This window comes from Notolepis coatsorum (assembly GCF_963971535.1).
Source record: "Notolepis coatsorum genome assembly, chromosome: 8".
Classification (NCBI taxonomy): Eukaryota; Metazoa; Chordata; class Actinopteri; order Aulopiformes; family Paralepididae; genus Notolepis; species Notolepis coatsorum.
The window spans coordinates 72,565,727-72,586,825 of record NC_140172.1 but is presented as its reverse complement, the minus strand read 5'-3'; the positions used below and the strand labels follow the sequence as shown (position 1 = coordinate 72,586,825).

The window sequence follows — 21,099 nt, the reverse complement described above, 5'->3', positions numbered from 1 at the left end:
CATTCATTTAATTCAGGGCAACCTAACGATAGCCGCGGAGCTAACGCTAGCTAACCAAGCTAGACACACGAGACACACACTGAGCTCAGGTAGAAAAAGGGTGGGGGCAAGCGGGGACCGGGCAGCGTGTATACCTTCCGCAACGGAATTCGGTTTACGGGTTCCTCTGATTGGCCGCGACCGCCACGTGACCCGCCCCCCTATCCAGCGCTGCCGGTGCGGCCACGGACTCGCTCGCTTCCTCAATTTATACGCATGGAAGTATTGACTGAATGAATGAAAACTTTATTTAACAGATTGCAGAATGGGTACAATACAGTACAGCTCAATACACACAATTGTTAAGTGGATGCAGACCTGAGAAAGACGTTTGTCTTGTTTACATCAGGGTCCCCCATTTTCAATTCATATAGAACGACTACGCCGTAACAAATCATTAAAAAAATATACCGTTAACTGGAATATGTTGTGCCTTTACACATATGTTGGATTATGTAATTGGTTTGTCATGACAAACAAATAAAAAAAATCGCGATTTACCTGCTGGCTACAACAACACACAGTGACTGCATGTAGTCACTGTGTGTTGATGTTGTAGCCACCTCCTCAGAGGCAGGCGTACTAAGCTCCCCCTTAAGCTCCAGGAGAGAGGGGAGAGGCTGAAAACCCGCAGTTCTTGCCCGACTGATGGGTTAACGGTATATTTTTTTAATGATTTGTTACGGCGTAGTCGTTCTATATGAATTGAAAATGGGGAACCCTGATGTAAACAAGACAAACGTCTTTCTCAGGTCTGCATCCCCTTAACAATTGTGTGTATTGAGCCGTACTGTATTGTACCCATTCTGCAATCTGTTAAATAAAGTTTTCATTCATTCAGTCAATACTTCCATGCGTATAAATTGAGGAAGCGAGCGAGTCCGCGGCCGCTCGGTCTGCCGAATTCCGTTGCAGAAGGTATACACGGCAGGGAGCCGCCTGTGTGTGTGTGTGCGCGCTGGTCTTCTGAAAGACCAGAGACAGAGAAGTCAGAGGAATAACGACCTGTTGAATGCAACTACGGTTCAATAGATTAAATTAGTTTAAGATATTGAACTGTAGTTGCATTCAACAGGTCGTTATTCAATAGATTAAATTCGTTTAAGAATAAAATATATATTTTTTTTAACAGTTTTTGTATTTTTCTGACATGGGGGCTCAATAAATGACAATCAGAAATGTCAAGTTTCATGTTGTTATTCTAACCAGCTTAGTTCTGTTGCATTTACAATTTATTTATTTAAATTATAAATTTATCAGGGAGCGATAAGGGAATCGATAAAGAATCGGATCGATAAGCAGAATCGATAATGGAATCGTATCAATAAAATCTTATCAATTCCCATCCCTAAACACCTCTCCGAGAGTATTAAACTAGGCTAGTGGTCCGTATACACTTTAATTCATTCCTTCAACGTTTTCCTCATGTTCCTCTCCAATGTTAATGTTAGTAGAGGGGGAATTGCGTATAAACGGATGTCTAATCAGGGCAGAAGATGCCCTCTCTCTCCTCATACAGGGCAGCAGACAGGGAGCGAAATTAACTTTTTGACTCACCGGCCAGTGGCGGGTAGATGGGAAGAGTCTACCCGCCAAGCATATTTCTTACCTGCCAAATTTTTTTTGATTAAAAATATATATGTATATATTTTATATAAATTTTTTTTTAAATAAAATATATATTATATAATCATACTTGTAGTTGTATTATCTGCGAGACATCGCCACCACGCAATAAGTCAAAATGCTTGCTATCTGCAAACAGCTCCACTGTCTGTGTGTATACTTGAGTAGCCTCCAGCTCCAGCAAGGATTCTCTGGCCCTGCAGCTAGACCCTATATTCAGCTAGACCCTACATTCAGCATGCAAGGATTCTCCGGCGATGCAGCTGGACCCTATTTATAACGTTACGGTTCATTTGTCAAATCACATTCAACATGCCCTCAGCTAGAATACGCATTAAATCAATGTTATAAGACATTGATATCAGGAGCTATCTGTAGCTACTGCTAGCCCGGTAGATAACGTTAAGACAATTTAGTTTACTGGGACAGATGGATCTAAGTGAGCTAGCTAAGCTAGCTAACGAGGGAACGGAGGTATTATGCACTCGAGTAGACTATTGCTGGAGCATTTGTTGATATCAGCAGCTATCAGTAGCTAGCCAGCTAGATACCGTTAGACAATGCCTCGTCATGTATTAAACTAAAAGTGAATAGTTGACTGGGTCATTGTTTAAACAGTAACGTTAGCTCATGGGGTCCGATATAGAGTAGAGCAGACGGAAGTAAACAAGCCAAATGATAGCTTCCGATTGGTCATTTGCTTTTTTTTCTCATGAAACCAGTCACGTCACTCTACTGTGATTGGACTGTTGACTTGAGTGCGATGTGGGACTTGTAGTTTTTTTAACGATCTCGCGGCGGAGAAAAAAAAGACGAGCGGCTATAATCTCGCACAAGAGTATCGTTATGAACTACACGTCTACACGCCACACGGCGGGCAGCCCTCTAAGTGTCATGCGCCAAAGGTAAAAACACACCGCCCCTGGCGGGCGGCGGGCTTTAGTTTCGGTCCCTGGCAGCAGATGCTCTCTCTCTCCTCACACACAGGGCAGAAGATGCTCTCTCTCTCCTCACACAGGGCAGAAGATGCCCTCTCTCTCATCACACAGGGCAGAAGATGCCCTCTCTCTCATCACACAGGGCAGAAGATGCCCTCTCGCTCTCATCACACACAGGGCAGGGTTTCCGTTAGAAAAAATTGTTGCCGGGCGGTCAGGTGGCGTAGCGGAGATTGTGTTCGTCACCAACCCCGGAGATGCTGGATTCGCCTGTTCGAATCCAGCTCACAGCTCCGGGGTTGTCACCAGCTTGGCTGGCCATTCACACTAATACAATTGGCAGTATTAGAGGGTGGGAGAAGCTGGCGGGGTGGGTCCGGGTCGTTGTAAACAGCGACTCCTACAGTTCGGTCGGGGCGCCTGCTAAGCGCGGATAGGATCTAAGGGCGGTAGTGTGATCCTTCCACACGTTACACTCTCTCAGTGAGAGTCCGCGCTGCCAGGTGAAAAGAAGCGGTTGATTGGCTAGACGTGTGTCGGAGGAAGCACGTGATAGCCTACACTCTCCCAGACCGACTGTGGGGGGGTAAGTGCGCAGCAACCAGGAAGGTGTGGTATAATATCTAATGTTCTCATGTAAATATATTCCCCTCCCCTGTATCCCCTTACCTATGCCCCCCCCTCTCTGTGGAATAAGACATTCCCCTCCCCTTTCTCCCCAAACCTGTACCCCCCCCCCCATTTGACCTATCAAATGGGACCACACACCCCCCTTGTTGAACTATATAGGGCCCCTCCCGACCACAATCGGGGTCTTCTCACCTGGGTCATTTCAGCTGATCACCTGGGGGAAGCCCTCAGCCATTCTCTCTATGTAATCTATCTGTTTGGTTAATAAACCTTGTTATTATCCAAACCTCGGTTGACTGAGAACATTCTTCATCAGGATATCTACAAATATCCCACAAAGGGGATTGGGAATTGGCATAACGACTAACATTGGGATGGGAGAAAATCGGAGGAAAAAGGAGGGGGGAAAAGATATATAAATTTTTTTTTGCCGGCCTCAGTGTCCGGTCAAATGAAAGAAATTCCGGTCAGAGTTTATTGAGCTTATTGATAGGCAGGCTATATAAAGAATGACATCCTCAAGGCATGTAGATTTATAATATTTTAACTTAAAACTAGGCTACTTTTGCGTATACAGTCATTATATTCCAAATAAAATAAGTCCAGAGACTCCGTGCTGCTGCTGACTTTAAATCAAATAGGTGTCTGTGGGCAGTCGGCCCGACATTAATAAACAGCAGTCTGTTATAATCACATTTTTATGAGCTAACGAATTCCGTTATATTGGACATTTGTATTAATTATATCAAGCGAAGAACTGAGAAATTTGGCAGAGAGAGACGGCAACATTATCGTGGGTTTGCGTGATGAATCTCCACCTCCCAACGACTTATTTGCGAGAGTATGCCGCTGCAGAGCAGCAGATTCAGCTGTTTTCAGGCCCTATCTGGGGACCGCTCAGCAGCGCCCCCCACCCAACAGCTGAATTGCCAATGGCTGAATTGGAGTATTGCACTGTGCCGGCACAGCTGGTGGGATGTGCCGGCTCTGCAGCTGCACATGCACTCGCAAACCCAGCACTAAGCTCTCGCTGACAACGTTGTTGTCATTATTAGACCTGCTTTGTGAAGCAACGATGAAACAAATGTAATGATTGTTTCGTTCATCGCATAGGCTATTTAATTTTAGCCTATTTTAATACAATTCAAATAATCAAATTGTGCTTAGAGGGAATTATTTTCACCGGACATTATGACCGGAGAGATTAAATATGTCGTACTTCAACAGATTTTGCCGGTCAAATACCGGTAATTACCGGCTAACGGAAACACTGACACAGGGTAGAAGATGCTCTCTCTCTCTCCTCACACACAGGGCAGAAGATGCTCTCTCTCTCTCTCCTCACACAGGGCAGACAATGCTCTCTCTCCTCACACACAGGGCAGAAGATGCTCTCTCTCTCTCCTCACACAGGGCAGAAGATGCTCTCTCTCTCCTCACACAGGGCAGAAAATGCCCTCGCTCTCTCATCATCACACAGGGCAGAAGATGCTCGCTCTCTCCTCACACAGGGCAGCAGATGCTCTCTCTCTCTCTCTCCTCACACAGGGCAGAAGATGCTCGCTCTCTCCTCACACAGGGTAGAAGATGCTCTCTCTCCTCACACAGGGTAGAAGATGCTCTCTCTCCTCACACAGGGTAGAAGATGATCTCTCCCTCTCCTCACACACAGGGCAGAAGATGCCCCCTCTCTCTCCTCACACAGGGCAGCAGATGCTCTCTCTCTCCTCACACAGGGCAGAAGATGCTCTCTCTCTCCTCACACAGGGCAGAAGATGCTCTCTCTCTCTCTCCTCACACAGGGCAGAAGATGCTCTCTCTCTCCTCACACAGGGCAGAAGATGCCCTCTCTCTCCTCACACAGGGCAGCATTCAATGTAAAATATAGACAGAACAGCCACGATGGCCAATTGAAATTCTAGGCGGCCATTGGTGGGTATTTACCGGCTGACTGAAACCTTGGTAATATGTAATACATTACTTTTTTTTAGCAATGATGCCAACACTGATAATAAATGATAATTAATAAACAAAAAGACTGTTCCTTACACGCAGTGAGGAATCACTCTCTGGGATGATGGCTGTGAATCTCTCAGGACGTTTGTATTTCTCACTCATGGTCTCGTAGACATCGGATGGTATTTTGATGTCATAACGGTCCTTTATGAAATCAAACTCAGTCTTTCCTGTTGAGGTTCTGTGGAAGAATAGAAGACATGATGCAGACAATTATATACTATTATATACTTCACATGCAGACAATTATATACTATTATATACATTACATGCAGACAATTATATACTATTATATACATTACATGCAGACAATTATATACATTACATGCAGACAATTATATACTATTATATACATTGCATGCAGACAATTATATACTATTATATACATTACATGCAGACAATTATATATACTATTATATACATTACATGCAGACAATTATATACATTACATGCAGACAATTATATACCATTATATACATTTGCAATAACCAATAGTGAGTTCAAATGCAACGTTTCTTTGATTGAATTGATTTGTTGACCTGATTAGAATGTCTCAAGTATTGTTTTGGTAAAGCTACCTACAACTAAATATCACTTGGGAATTGTATTGTTATGGTTATTATTCCTTCAAAAGGAAACTTTCCAGCAACCAAGGTTAATATCAGAAACAAACAAACAGAAACACATGGCATTTTCAAACATTTTGTTACATTATTACCATAACCATTCTAGACAAGCAGTTTTCCATGACAATAGAAACCCTGAGAGTCTAGGAGGCCGGAACTAGGAGAGGGGAGGAACTAGGAGAGAGGAGAGGAGAGGAACTAGGAGAGATGGGAGGAACTAGGAGAGGGGGGGGGGGGGGACTAGGAGAGAGGGGAGGAACTAGGAGAGAGGGGAGGAACTAGGAGAGAGGGGAGGAACTAGGAGAGAGGGGAGGAACTAGGAGAGAGTAAGTAAGTAAACTTTATTTGTATAGCACCTTTCTCAGATAAAATCACAAAGTGCTTCACAGAAGTAAAACATAGCAACATAGAGATGAACGCACTACACATAAAACAATTCTGACACATCGTAAGCATAGTTACAATTAAATAACTAAATATGAGTGCAACTAAAAACAAAACAACAATTATAAATAAATAAACAACGTATACAACCAGGAATTATTTAAAAGCCTGTCTGAATAAAAACGTTTTCAACTGTTCCTTAAAAGTGGATAGGGAGTCAAGTGAACGCATAGAAAGGGGGAGGGTGTTCCAAAGGGTAGGGGCCATAAATTGGAAGGACCGGTCACCTTTTGTTATTAACCGGGTCCGTGGGACAACCAGGAGATTTTGGTGGGAGGACCTAAGTGCACGACTGGGGGAGTAGGGCGCAGTAAATTAAAAATGTACACAGGGGATCTACCTTGGAGGGCTTTAAAAGTTAAAACAAGAATTTTAAAATGGACACGATAATTAATGGGGAGCCAATGTAGAGTGGATAAAATGGGGGTGATGTGGGCACGCCTACTTGTCCCAGTTAAAAGCCTTGCCGCTGCATTTTGAATGATTTGCAAGCGGTTTAGCACAGATTTATCCAGACAGGTAAAAATTGAATTGCAATAGTCCAGGCGTGATGAAATAAAAGCATGGATGATCATTTCCATTTCAGCTCTAGAAACAACAAATCTTAATTTGGCAATGTTTCTGAGCTGATAAAAACATGACCGTGTGAGCTGGTTGACATGGCTGTTAAAAGACAGAGAGTCATCAAAAATTACACCTAAGTTCCTCACATGAGGTTTGACACACTGACCTAAGGGTCCAATAGAATTTTTTATAATGGGGATGATGTGGTCGGGAGCAATAATGAGGGCTTCTGTCTTACTTGCATTAAGCTGAAGGAAATTATCAGCCATCCAGCTCTTGATGGCATCGATGCATTCATTAATAATGCAAAAACGATTACACTCACTGGGCTTAAAAGAACAATACAATTGGATGTCATCCGCATAAAATTGATAAAATATTCCATTAAAACGTTTAATAATCTGGCTTAGGGGAAACATATATAGGGAGAACAGCATTGGCCCTAGCACAGAACCCTGCGGAACCCCACAGGACAGTGGGGTAGAGTCCGACATGAACTGACCCACTGACACAGAAAAGCTTCTATCAGCTAGGTAAGATGAGAACCATCTCAGTGCTGACCCAGAGATCCCAAACACATCATTGAGCCTACGCACCATAACCACATGATCAACCGTGTCAAAGGCTGCGCTGAGGTCCAATAAAACTAATAGTGAGTGTTTACCATCATCTGCAGCCATTACAATGTCATTGGTAACCTTAAGAAGGGCTGTTTCGGTGGAATGAAATTTCCGAAAGCCTGATTGGAATGGGTCATGCAGATTATGGGTTTCTAGAACCATGAGAAGCTGCTCAGCCACAATTTTCTCCAGCACCTTGGACAGCAGAGGTAGTTTGGAGATTGGTCTGTAATTCTCAGGAAGAGAGGGGTCTAGGTTAGCCTTTTTTAAAAGAGGTTGAACTATGGCATGTTTAAAAAGGCTAGGGACAGAACCTGATGCCAGAGAGCGGTTAATTATTGACAGAATTGTGGGACCAATTGAGTCAAGGACCTCTAAAATCAGGGATGAGGGAACAGCATCAAGGGGATTAAAAGAGGGTTTCGTTTTGTGCAGCACTATAGAAACCTGCTCTAAGGTGACTGGAGAGAACGAGTCTAGCAGCGTGAGAGGAGGAGAGACAGTGGTAGGAAGGCTGTCAGAAAGGGATGAGGGGCAGATGCCTGCTCTAACACCACTGACCTTATCCACAAAATAATTCAAAAAGTTATTACAGTCAGTATAAGAATATACAGGTACACATGGAGGCATAGGAGCAACAATAGTATTGATTGTTTCAAACAAAACCCTTGAGTTTCCCTTGTTGGATGATATTAGATTAGCAAAATATGCAGTTCTTGCATCCCTTATCATGTCATTAAACTGGACCAATAGCTCCTTGAGATGTAACCTGTGGACTTCAAGCTTGGAGGCTTTCCATAAACGCTCTGTCTTTCTACACTGACGTCTAAAACTGCGGATAGACTCATTGAACCAGGGAGTAGAATTGGTACGGGAGGCAGGTCTGGATTTAAAAGGAGCAACTATGTCCAAAATAGTGGAACATTGGTCATGAAAAGACTGCACAAGGGACTCTAACTCGTTGCAATTGGACAGAACATCAGAGTCAAATAATGTTGAAAATGTATCTGCAGAGTTTTGCTTAATTATACGTCTGTGCGTCATCTGGTTATGAGGGAGCACATCAGAGTTAAAACAAACATCAAAAAGTATACACTTATGGTCACTCAGATGGAAATCCTGGAGGTTGACAGGGGAGGAACTAGGAGAGAGGGGAGGAACTAGGAGAGGGGGGGGAACTAGAAGAGAGGGGAACTCTACCAGGCTGCAAGAAACACATTAGCATCTCTAATCAGGCTGGTGGCAACAAGATTGTATGCATGTGTCCCAAAGTAAGGAAGGAAGGACGGACAGAGACAACAGGAAGGGGGTAGGGAAGAGGAGAGAGAGAAAAGAAAGGGAAGAGACCTGCGTAGGCTCCATACGATGACGCGCGTGCCGGTGGCGCTGGAGGAGGAGCGGGTGGAGTTGATGGCGTGCAGCTCATTCAGCAGCTCCACCTCCGTCTTGAAGGGAGAGTAGCGGAGGATGTCCTTCAGACTCGCCTTGTGCTCCTCTCTCACAGAGAGTAGGTCACAGGTCAAGGACAACTCACTTTTCATTTCATTCAGTCTTATGTAAACTGACCATATTATATATATTTTTTTTGATCCACTTTTTCTCCCATTTTTCTATATTTTTCTCCCATCCCAATTTCGTATCATCCAATTCAACCCTCCCCTGTCACGAACGCTGTTTCTTGCCTCCCACAAGCCGGCTGCAATGTGGACTAAGTCATACATAGCACAAGTCCCCTCCGGTACTTGAGGTAACAGCAGTCGCATCTTTTCACCTGCGCAGCTCGATCTCTCAGTGGCGAGGAGTAACGCGTGGGAGGCTCACGCTGCCCCCTACACTTCCTGATTCTACTGCGCAGGCGCACCAACCGACCTGTAGGAGTCGCTGTCCACAACGCCCGATCCCCACCCATCAGTTTCCCACCCCTAATACGGCCAATGTGTATTAGTACGGACGACCAGCTAAACTGAAAGCAAATGTGGAGCGCTGGGCTCGAACAGGCAAGCCCAGCGTCTCCAGATTTCGTGGCGAGCGCCTTGCCCACTACGCCACGTAGCCGCCCTAATATTTCATATATTTTAAACACTCGCAAGTGAACAAAGCGCCCCATTGAACAAAGCGCTGGCGTTCTACCCAGAAGGTAAACAGCGACCCCTGGCCGTGAATGTGTTAAAATATATCGCGATAATTATCGTTATCGTTTTATCGCCCAGCCCTAATGTAAATAAACCATCATTTTCTGATACAACCTGGACTTTCAACGTACTTCATTTCCAAGAAGAGAAGAATTGTTTTTAGCCAGTCGGAGTATGGGAGTGACAATTCCACTGAACGATTGCCCCAACAATACCAAACAAATACACAACGCAGAGATGGAGGCTGAAAACACGATTATCTAACAGAAGTATTCTGTTGATGTTCCGTTTCCAGGGGAACAGCTTGGCCCCCATTAATTTCCTGTCAGTAACTGCATTAACAAACCTTTGCAACAGGAAATACAATGTTTACGTTGTCAGGTTAGAAGAGGACTCATCCTGTCACAATGAGAGTTGTAGTATGTCCCTGTGCCGACGGCCATATCAAACTCTAAATACTTGTGTATTTACATACATACCTGGGATTCTGGTTGTGTACTGTGACAGATAAAGAATATACTTGTTGGTGTATTTGCATACCATCTGACCGTGTACTGTGACAGATAAAGGATACTTGTTGGTGTATTTACATACCTTCTGACCGTGTACTGTGACAGACAAAGGATATACTTGTTGGTGTATTTACATACCTTCTGACCGTGTACTGTGACAGACAAAGGATATACTTGTTGGGCGAAGGCTGCTGAAAGCCGACAATAGGAATGATGATCTGCTCGGCCTTGATCTCCTCCAGGTAGCTCTGGGACAGCATCCCGATGGTCAAGGCGTCCTTGGACTTGGAAAACACCAGGGCGTCTCGGCCCAGGCGCATGGAGCCTGACTTGAAGCCATTGCCATAGATACCGATTGGCTCTTGGCCGTTCACGGCGGTCTTGTCGCTGTACCCAAAGCTGGAGGTGAAGAAGAGAGCGATGTTTTCTTATCGAGCGTGTAAATTTGCGTGCTAATTAATCCGTCAGACGAAAAACCAAAGCTGATTCTAGGTTTTCAGATGAGTGATGTTTTAATGTCATTATATAAACACTAGCAAGTTTTCAGATGATGATGTTGTCATGTCATTATATAAACACTAGTAGGTTTTCAGATGACTGATGTTGTCATGTTATTATATAAACACTAGTAGGTTTTCAGATGACTGATGTCATGTTATTATATAAACACTAGTAAATGTTCAGATGACTGATGTTTTCATGTATTATATAAACACTGTAGGTTTACAGAAAAAGGTTGTGTATTTTCGGGTGATACAGTACAGTATAACAACCACACAGCAAATAATTATACAACTGTACAACACACATTTGTATGATTTACACGTATAGGGACAACGTTTTTAATAAACCAGGTACAAATGCTTAACACTTTGGACGCCATACCCGATGATAGTCGGGTTAACTCGCCGAACGTTCAGCGCCAGACCCGAGTATAGTCGGGTTTTCATCGTTATTTCTTTTATTCGATATTTCCATTCATTACAGGCACACGGACATCTGGCTTAACATGGGGAATCATTTTGAGAATGCCAATGTGCAATACCGACCATATCCACCCAGGTGGCAGTATCGAGCACCCTTTGAAACATGATATCTTGGCCTGTGGGTCAATCAGAGGTCTCCGGTCGGATTTCTATTGGTCGGGCAAGGGGACCGGTTGTCCCGATCAGATTGAGAAGCGTGAATTGCTGCCGTTCCATGATGTGTGGCGGATTATGTTGGCGACACGATCGACACCAATACTGGGACTCGCGATCAGATAATTGGAATATTCTTTTTGGGGTACATCCTAGTGAAGGTAAGGCCTATATGGTATTAATCCTGCTGTGATCCAACCAGGATTTCACTTCGATCACAATATATGTGTGTAACGTTACTCCACAACGTGTACCGTTGGTAGGGATGCCCCCCTGAAACCCTGTTCTAAACGGGAACCGGTACTAAATTAGAAAAAACTGGAGTATTGATAAGCTCCGACGTTATCGGTTTTGCTATCGGTACTCGAGAAATTATGGAGTTTTTTTGTTGAGGAATTTAAACATTGCAAACTAATCTTGTTGGCCGTTTTCTATATCTCTCCTCCCTCTGTCTCTCTCTGCCTGCGCGAGGAGCGGGCTGTGCTGTGCTCTTACACACACACTCACTCACACACACACACACAGGTGCTGTTGTAGGCTACAGTACAGACAGCTCTGCTCTCATCATGGCGGACAGAACGAAACGTTCAAAAGTCTGGGTCTATTTGACTAAAGTCGATGCTGACAACACTCGTTGCCACAAGTGCAACAAGACATTTGCCAGTAATGTATAAACGCTGGTACTTGTCAATGTGGCTGGCGGGGAGCTAACGCTATTAGCCTGAGCTCCGGTAGTCTCTCGAGTAGAGTAATGGCCGACATTCTGGAAGTAAAAAAACGAATTAGAGCTTCCGATTGGTGGTAAGAACAGCAGAGGTGGGTGCAAGCGTGTAACGTAATTGGCAGAATCGACTGTCAATCAAAATAGTATTGTATGACTCACATGGCATGGTGGAATACCATAAACATATTTCTTGATGTTTCCTTTTTTTAAGTAAGTAAAGAGGCATATGTTCATATCAGTGAGCACAATTTGTAACACAAAAAGAGAGATGTGTAGCCTATTTATTTATTTAATATTTTATTTATTCATTTTATTATTATTTTATTTGTTGCCATGCAACTGTTTGTTTGAACTTTTGCTGTAAAACAGTAAAAGAAATCTTAAAAAAAAAATGTAATCTTACATTTGTTGTTAATTATAAAAAGTCTATAATTCAGACACATTTAAAACATTGCTGCTGCTGTTGCTGCTGAAGAAATAATATTTATTTATATTTATATAGTTATATAAAAGAATAATAAAGCAATGTTGATTCTGTTCTTAATAAAAAAAAAAATCTTGCAAAATAATCAAAAAGAACCGATAAGAGTATCGATAAAGTACCGAACCGTTAAGCAGTATCGATTAGGGTTGTCACGATACCAACATTTTAGTTTCGATACTATACCAATATTAATTTCGATACTTTTCGATACTTTTATTTTTTTTGCACTCAAAACAGTTACTGTACAAGGTTTCTGAACCCAGCTTTCTCAACTGTATATATATTGGAACTTGGTCCACACAGATGAACTCTGAGACTGCCCTGTTGAGCCTTTTATTATCTTTGGACTAATTTGTGTACTTAATATGCTGCTCAAAAAAAGCTGGGAGGTTAGGTTGCTTCTGAGTGGGGGGAGTCACTCTGTGAGCCAAATGCAGCAGACTTCTGTAGTTAAAGAAAATTCATGGGGTAGAAAAAGTATGGTTGTATTATTATTATACATTTGTCATAGCAGGGCCTAATTAGTTTGAGATGTAATAACCTAGAAAACATTTTGATGAGTGACTGATTATATATAGCCTATCATAATCTAGAACTAGGCCTTTCTGTGTGGAGTTTGCATGTTCTCCCTGTGCTCGCAAGGGTTTCCCCCCCCGATAAGATAAACCCAATGGAAAAACATGCACAACAACAAGATCGCTAACGCTGTGGCGTCCTTGACGAAGACGGACAGGAGCACTTGGATTGGTCCCCTGGCGCGGGTCACGTTGACGCCTGTCTGCTCCCGGCTGCCCATGGGGGGGGAAGGACGACGGGATGGGTTAATCGCAGAGACGAATCGCATGCATGCATTGCATGCGTGCCGATTAATGACCTCTGAGCAGGTCCTAAATTATTATTATTAATTAAGTTATGTCATATTGTAGGCTGTTTAACAAAAACAATAGATTTCTGTTGTCTTTATACAGTATGTATGAACCATTAAATGGGCAATTGTCAAATGTCTCTGTATAAATCACGTTTGTGACTAAGCTATAGAGATGCAGTGTGCATCAATTAATTTCTGTTGTGGGTAGGCAGCAGGGGATGCTGTGTTTACTAGCTTTCAGCACGGGAGTTTAGGCTGTGTATAGCTTATTATTAGGCTTTTCAATTTATTTTCTGTTCTTGCGGGTGGCGTTGTGGAAATTTTCTGGTGCTCGTATGGGGAACTTGGCCCCTTTCGTGACTGTGATGCGGCCCTTGGTTGAATACGCATTCACGTGTTCAGCCGGGGGTTGCATCGCAGTCACGAAGGGGGCTAAATAAGGAACTGAACGAGAGCTGGCATAGCTCATCCAACGAATGTTGGTATCAATGGCATGACTACAGTACTGATAGAATTACTGTAGCATTGGCGTAACGTTAGTTGTCATGCCATCGGCAGTTGCAGTGGGGATCTTTATTGACGTTGGCTAGCTAGCACATTTTGCATAGAATCAACTCGGCTAACGTTAGCTTATATAGCTAGCGAACTATAATTCTAGTTAAAGCTGGCTGGCGTTAATCAATGGGGATCCTCGCTGCGATTGTCGATGGTTGTGGTGGCTTGCGTTACGTTGATGCTAGCTCTTGTGACTACGGTTCCTTGTGCGATCATTGGAGGGCTCTCTTCCGGTAAACTAGCGCAACGTCACCACTGACAGCAGCGCTGTGCTCCAATAGGAAGGCATTCGCATGCATAAATGAATAAATAAAAAAATACCATTTTTCCCCAAACGCAGTATAGTATCATTTCGAACACTCTAGTACCGCGGTACTATACTAATACCGGTATACCGTGCAACCCTAGTATCGATAAGAGTAGTAGTATCGATAAAATCCTAACGATACCCATCCCTAGCCGTTTGTGACGATCAAAGCATCAAAGAACTAACCCCCCCACCCTTTCATGCATTCATGATGAAACATAATACCGATAATATAGATGTGATTTCAAAATAGTAGCGTGTACAGGCAAGAAATGACAACGTTTTTAGGGAATACAACGTTTGTATTGCTGCATAGCGTAGTTTTCTGGGATTAGACAGGATTGTTCTAAAACTATAGTCATATTCACCATGGTATAAAACGGGAATGTATGGATGAAAAAATTCTTTCTTTTTCTCATATTGAACGATAGATAGGTGATGTCAAATGGGCCATAGTATTGTATCCATAGCTATAATATAGAATATAGTTATAGCCCTGCAAACACCGCCACGTATTCCTATACTTTAGAGCGTCACGCTTTTAACAACACATCACGCATATCGCTGCGGCGTCCAAAGTGTTAAAGGGAAATTTCACCACAATATTTGGCTCATTTGGTAGAATGTGACTCGTCCATAAAAATGCAGCCTGTAGCTTCGGGTGATTTTGCAGAGCCATACCTCCATGTTGTCAAGCTTCACAGTAGGTCTGGGGACCTCTATGTTGTCAAGCTTCATAGCAGGTCTAGGGAACATCTGGCTTCCTGGGGCAGCCATGGCTGTCCTTTATCGCCCCCCAGGCCCTTACTCCCTCTTCCTAGATGAGTTTTCCACTTTCTTGTTACGCGCTCAGATAACATTAATTGTTGGTGATTTTAACATTCATTCCAACAAAACTCTAGATCCCCTAAATAAGGCTTTTACCGACATCATTGACTCTGTTGGTCTCACTCAAATCGTTCACCAACCCACTCACTGTGGTGGGAACACCCTTGACTTAGTCCTAGCCTGCGGTTTCACTGTGTCAGATTTTACCGTTTCTCCCTATGTTCCTGCTCTCTCAATTTCAAATTGATTTGACGGTTTCTCGACCAGACAGTGTAGAATCCTACAGCCGTCGTATTAACGCCTCCACTGTCTCAAGTCTTGTTAAATGCCTACCAGCCACCATCTCTCCCTTCCTCTGGCCCCCTTGATCTCTTCACAGATAAACTTAACACCGCCCTTCGTAGCACGCTCGACATTGTCGCTCCCCGTAAGCCTAAAATTAAACCTCTGATGGGCTTTCCCCCTGACTTTGAATCCAGCCATACGCTATGCTGCCTTGAATACCGTCTTCTGTCTGGCCTGCAGTGCTGAACCTTACCTGCTCTGCCCTGACCAATTCCGAGTGGTTTCTCCTGCCCCCGGGGCATATGGCCCTGAGCCATCGTCTTGTATCTCATCCTGTATACATACGCTTGCAGTAGTTCTTAGTTCTATCTATTACTTAATTTCACAATTTTCTTATATACTTTGATTCTACTGTCACCATGTATGCATATGCTCACTACATGTATTTATTGTCAAGTCAAGAGTTTTAATTGTCACGGCATACAGGTATACAATGAAATGCGGCTGGTCTTGCCCGCGACGATGTGCAATACAGTGGTACAACATATAATAGAATCCAATAAAAATACAGTGGTACAACATATCAATAGAATCCAGTAAAAAACAACAGTGCAATAAACAGGTACATGGTGTGCCATCTCGGTATCTGTACATAGTATTTACAGAGCATATAGGACATGCTAGGTAGCTTTAGTAGTGCAATACACTGTTCCTGATGTTATACTAATTTAAAGTGGCCTTTCCTCTGGCCATAAGTGTGCGTATGTGCGGCATGAGTGTTAAAGTGGCTGCTAGTGTGTGAGCGTGCTCAGCGTGCGTGTCGTGTATGTGCTTGTGTGTGCTTGTGTGTGGATAGTTCAGTTTCTGTGTCTCTCAATGTTCATTGTTCAAGGCTCTGATGGCCTGGGGGAAGAAGCTTAGCCTAAGCCTCTCCGTCCTAGTAGCTGGGGTTCGCCGGTGTCTGCCTGACCTCAGCAGCTGGAACAGGCTGTTATTGGGGTGGTGGGGGTCTTTCATTATCCTGCAGGCTCTGGATTTGCACCTCTTGTTGTATAGAGCCTGCAGGGGAGGTAGCGCAATACCCGTGGTTAGAGCTGCCGCGGTATTGATTATTTCCTTATCGCACAAATTTGCAAAATATTTCCTACCGCACGCACACAAAAAATTTAAAAAAAAGTTTGAATACATTTTTTTTTTTTAGTAGTAGTAGTCTACTCTTTATAGCATATAGCCTGCCTCTAGTCTAAATGTCTATCTTTAGAGGATGACTTTGCAGCATGAATATTGTTTGGGATTCGGCAAGCACGCATTAGTTATTGAAAGTGAAACACGGATGCGCAGTTCACTCGGTGTCGCGGGCACCCCCCCGACCCTTTCTTATTATTATTACTATAAAGTTACTACTTTATAATAAAGGCATTCGTTTTGTGGCATTGACATTATATAGTTATGCGTTCAATAACATCAGCGTATTTACCGGACCATAGCAAGCAATACTCTATTCATATCTCAGTTCCTTTCTTTGCTCAGAGCGTGCTGAGTTGTCCCATTCTGCGGTCTGTTAATAAAGTTTTCAATCAGACAAGTGTATAGAACGAAGGGCTTTTATTATAACATTCGTTGCAGACAGTAAAATCATTATGTCTCGTTTAGTACTCCTGAAGAGCGATGATAGTCCACTCCGGCGGAGAGTTAAAGCTAACGTTATTAGCTGTTGTGATGAACTGACATTCAGGACGTAAAAACGTGTGACGCGTCTCTCTTCTGACCAATCAGTGGTCTGCAATGTTTCACGTGACTTTTCTGGTACCCAATAGGGTCGCTTGGAACCTCGATAGACGAGTAGGGTATATCTGCAGAGCCGCAAGCCCAACGAGAGGAGGGTAAATTATTATTATTATAAAAAACAGCGGTGACGCGGTATTCAGCCTACTCTGCGGTGGCCGTGATGTAACAGCGATACCGCGGTAATGCGGTAATCGCGGCAGCTCTACCCGTGGTACGCTCGGCTGAGCGCACCACTCGCTGTAGGGCCTTCTTGTCCTGTGCCGTGCTGTTCCCATACCAGGCAGTGATGTTTCCGGTCAAGATGCTCTCTACAGCTCCTGAGTAGAAGGACTGGAGTATCTTCCCCGATACTCTGAACTTCCTTAACTGTCTCAGGTGGTAGAGGCGCTGCTTCGCTTTCTTTACTACTGTGTCTATGTGTGTTGACCATGTCAGATCCTCTGAGATGTGGACCCCCAGGTACTTGAAGCTGCTCACCCTGTCCACGGTAGCCCCGTTAATCATCAGTGGTGTGTGTGTCTCCTGCTGTCCTCTCCTATAATCCACGATCAGCTCCTTGGTTTTACCAATGTTCAGGAGCAGGCTGTTGTCCTGGCACCAACGTTCCAGTACCTCAACCTCCTCTCGGTAGGCCTTCTCGTCGTTGTCCGAGATCAGCCCCACCACCACCGTGTCGTCGGCGAACTTCACTATGGAGTTGGAGCTGAACTTGGCCACACAATCGTGTGTGTAGAGTGAGTACAGCAGGGGGCTTAGAACACAGCCCTGGGGGGACCCGATGCTCAGGGTGATGGTGTTGGAGGTCTGACCCCCCACCCTGACCGCCTGGGGTCTTTCACTCAGAAAGTCCAGTACCCAGGCGCTCAGGGCGGAGCTCAGACCTAGCTCGATCAGCTTGTCCACCAGTCTGGTGGGGACTATGGTGTTGAACGCTGAGCTGTAGTCAATGAACAACAGTCTCACATAGCCCCCCTTCTGACGGTCAAGGCGGGAGAGAGTGCTGTGCAGTACCTGGGAGACCGCGTCGTCAGTGGACCTGTTTGTCCTGTATGCAAATTGCATAGGGTCCATATCACTGGGGAGAGAGGCACAAATGTGGTCCTTGACCAGCCTCTCGAAACATTTCATGACCACAGAGGTGAGTGCCACCGGTCTGTAGTCATTTGGGCATGTTGGGGAGGGTTTCTTCGATACAGGGATGATGGTAGACATCTTGAAGCAGGCAGGGACTACTGACTACTGCTCCATCTAACTAGTGTTGACCAAGGTGGTGGATGTCTCGGGGTGTTGGCCAAGATTGCAGTGACTGTTCTACCCACCACCGAGGCCATAGATCAGCTTCATACCGTCTTGAATGAATGAATTACCTTTATTTATATAGCACCCTTCACAGCACGAATGCACAGGGTGCTTTACACTACAGCTTAATATAAAAACACAATAAAAACAAAATCAGAAATAAATGACAACAACAACAAACAGCAGTTAAAAACAGTGAAACCAGATAGAAAAAGTAGAATAAAAGAAATTGGATAAAATCATGAGTCACTAATTAAAACAAAAACTATAGAACAGTGAGGACAAGAAACTTCTGTCTGTGGTCTGTCAACGTGGTTTAGACGTTGAGTTCATTGCTGGGTTAAGTACTTCTATTCTATTCACATATATGCTTACTACATATATCTATTCTATTCACATATATGCTTATTGCTTACCACATTTATCTATTGCTATGTCCGGCCATCACAATCACGCGAACTGTCAAACGTCTGTCCCGTCTCCCTGTGAGTGGCTGTCTCGTGGTGATGACCGGAGTGGTGGACGTCCGGTGATGATGACCGGGAGGATGCGACTAGGGCTGCACGATTTTGGGAAATAATCTAATTGCGAATTTTCTGACAGATATTGCGATTAAATTTGCGATTATAATTTTTATTTTTTAAGCAGCCCCACAGAGGTTTATTGTAAAATGTGGCTTGCATCTGGCCTACGCGGTGGGTCTTGTTAGGGATTTCCTATCCCTCGTGAATTCTTAATTGATTTGCCAGTGGGCCAGTCGGCCGAAAGACGAAGCGGGAGACAGAGTATTTCTCAAACGGAGCTTTTATTCATTAGAGAAGAAGACAGACAGTCACCCCGCGCGGGCACATCACCAGTAGACAAAAGAGAGCAGGAGCCAAAAGAGAACAGAATGTCCTATTACATGTCACTTTATACACTCTTAGAAAGGGGAGGGGGGTGTGTGTGTGTGTGTGTGTGTGTGTGTGTGTGTGTGTGTGTGTGTGTGTGTGTGTGTGTGTGTGTGTGTGTGTGTGTGTGTGTGTGTGTGTGTGTGTGTGTGTGTGCTGAAAGGAAGGAACTGCCAGAGAGAGAGAGTGAACTAGGATTTTGCATGTTCTGCTACATGATTTTGCATGTGTGTGAGGAGGGAGCCGGCCCTTGGAGAGAGACACAGAGAGCAGTGTGGCACAGACATCAAATATTACCAGGAATCAATGAACAAATCTATCAATTCCCCCTTTTGACGTTAAATAAAACGTCAACACACAGTTCATTGATCTATGTCCGTCGATTGTCACCTCATTACATGCATCACATCCAATACCAGACAGGATAATCAACATCAGGAGAGCAGAGAGAGAGAGATAGAGGGAGGGGAGAAAGCGGGAGAGAGAGAGAGAGAAGAAAGAGAGAAACACAATTCTGGCAACTTAACAGAAGATAGCACGTAACCCCACCGGACCCCCCTTACTCATCACCTAACCCAGAGGAACCCCCCCTCTATTACAGTGCACCCCTGGTCCCGTCTTCTAGGGGACGTGGGTCTCCTCCTGAGCTGGTTCCCGTTCCAGGGTGCGGTCCCCTAGGCAAACGTGCCTCCTCCGGTCCGCCGCCTTCCCAGTGTCTCAGACTGTCCCCTCCACCTCTCGCCGGCCGGCCCCACCGTCACTCCAACTCAGCTCAGCGTCTCTCCTGCGGCCGCTTCCCCCGTTCTAGTCGTGGACGAACTGCGTGTCGTAGACGACGATCAGCGGTGATTGATCTGCGGTCTCCGGCTGCGGTGTTCCTCTCCGGCCTCTCGCACAGCTGCCATCTCCTCCGGTCGCCTCTCATCCTGGCCCGTCTGTCCTTCGTCTCCTCCTGCCTGTCATCCGGTCGTCTGGTGGTCTGGTCACGGACGTCTGAGGGGCTGCTGGTATCTCACCCCTGGTTCAGATGCGCTGCAGACAGCTGGTAGTGACTGCTGGATCCTCTGCACCGTCTCCTCCATCTCCTCCTCCGTCCTTGGTTGCGGCTGACCCACATCAATTCTCACTGGAACCTCCATTTGTTAGGGATTTCCTATCCCTCGTGAATTCTTAATTGATTTGCCAGTGGGCCAGTCGGCCGAAAGACGAAGCGGGAGACAGAGTATTTCTCAAACGGAGCTTTTATTCATTAGAGAAGAAGACAGACAGTCACCCCGCGCGGGCACATCACCAGTAGACAAAAGAGAGCAGGAGCCAAAAGAGAACAGAATGTCCTATTACATGTCACTTTATACACTCTTAGAAAGGGGAGGGGGTGTGTGTGTGTGTGTGTGTGTGTGTGTGTGTGTGTGTGTGTGTGTGTGTGTGTGTGTGTGTGTGTGTGTGTGTGTGTGTGTGTGTGTGTGTGTGTGTGTGTGTGTGTGTGTGTGTGTGTGTGTGTGCTGAAAGGAAGGAACTGCCAGAGAGAGAGAGTGAACTAGGATTTTGCATGTTCTGCTACATGATTTTGCATGTGTGTGAGGAGGGAGCCGGCCCTTGGAGAGAGACACAGAGAGCAGTGTGGCACAGACATCAAATATTACCAGGAATCAATGAACAAATCTATCAGTCTGTTCGGGACACCGAGCCTGAAAATGTTTCTTTTTACCTGGGAATCGATACCGGTACCCAACGGTACCTTTTTTTCTGTACTTTACTCTCCCTCTCTGAAGTCTTTTTTTTTGC

At 44.6% G+C, this 21,099-nt stretch overlaps 1 protein-coding gene across 1 annotated transcript in view; it reads right to left on the bottom strand.

Moving 5' to 3' along the window:
- morc3a (MORC family CW-type zinc finger 3a) overlaps positions 1-21,099 on the bottom strand; it is a 150,441-nt gene that overhangs the window by 92,718 nt on the left and 36,624 nt on the right. Inside the window, exons 4-6 of the mRNA XM_084320456.1 lie at positions 10,320-10,546; positions 8,851-9,010; positions 5,283-5,430 (exon numbers count right to left, since the gene is read on the bottom strand). Coding sequence (XP_084176582.1) covers positions 5,283-5,430; positions 8,851-9,010; positions 10,320-10,546 — 535 coding nt within the window. The remainder of the gene's footprint in view (positions 1-5,282; positions 5,431-8,850; positions 9,011-10,319; positions 10,547-21,099) is intronic.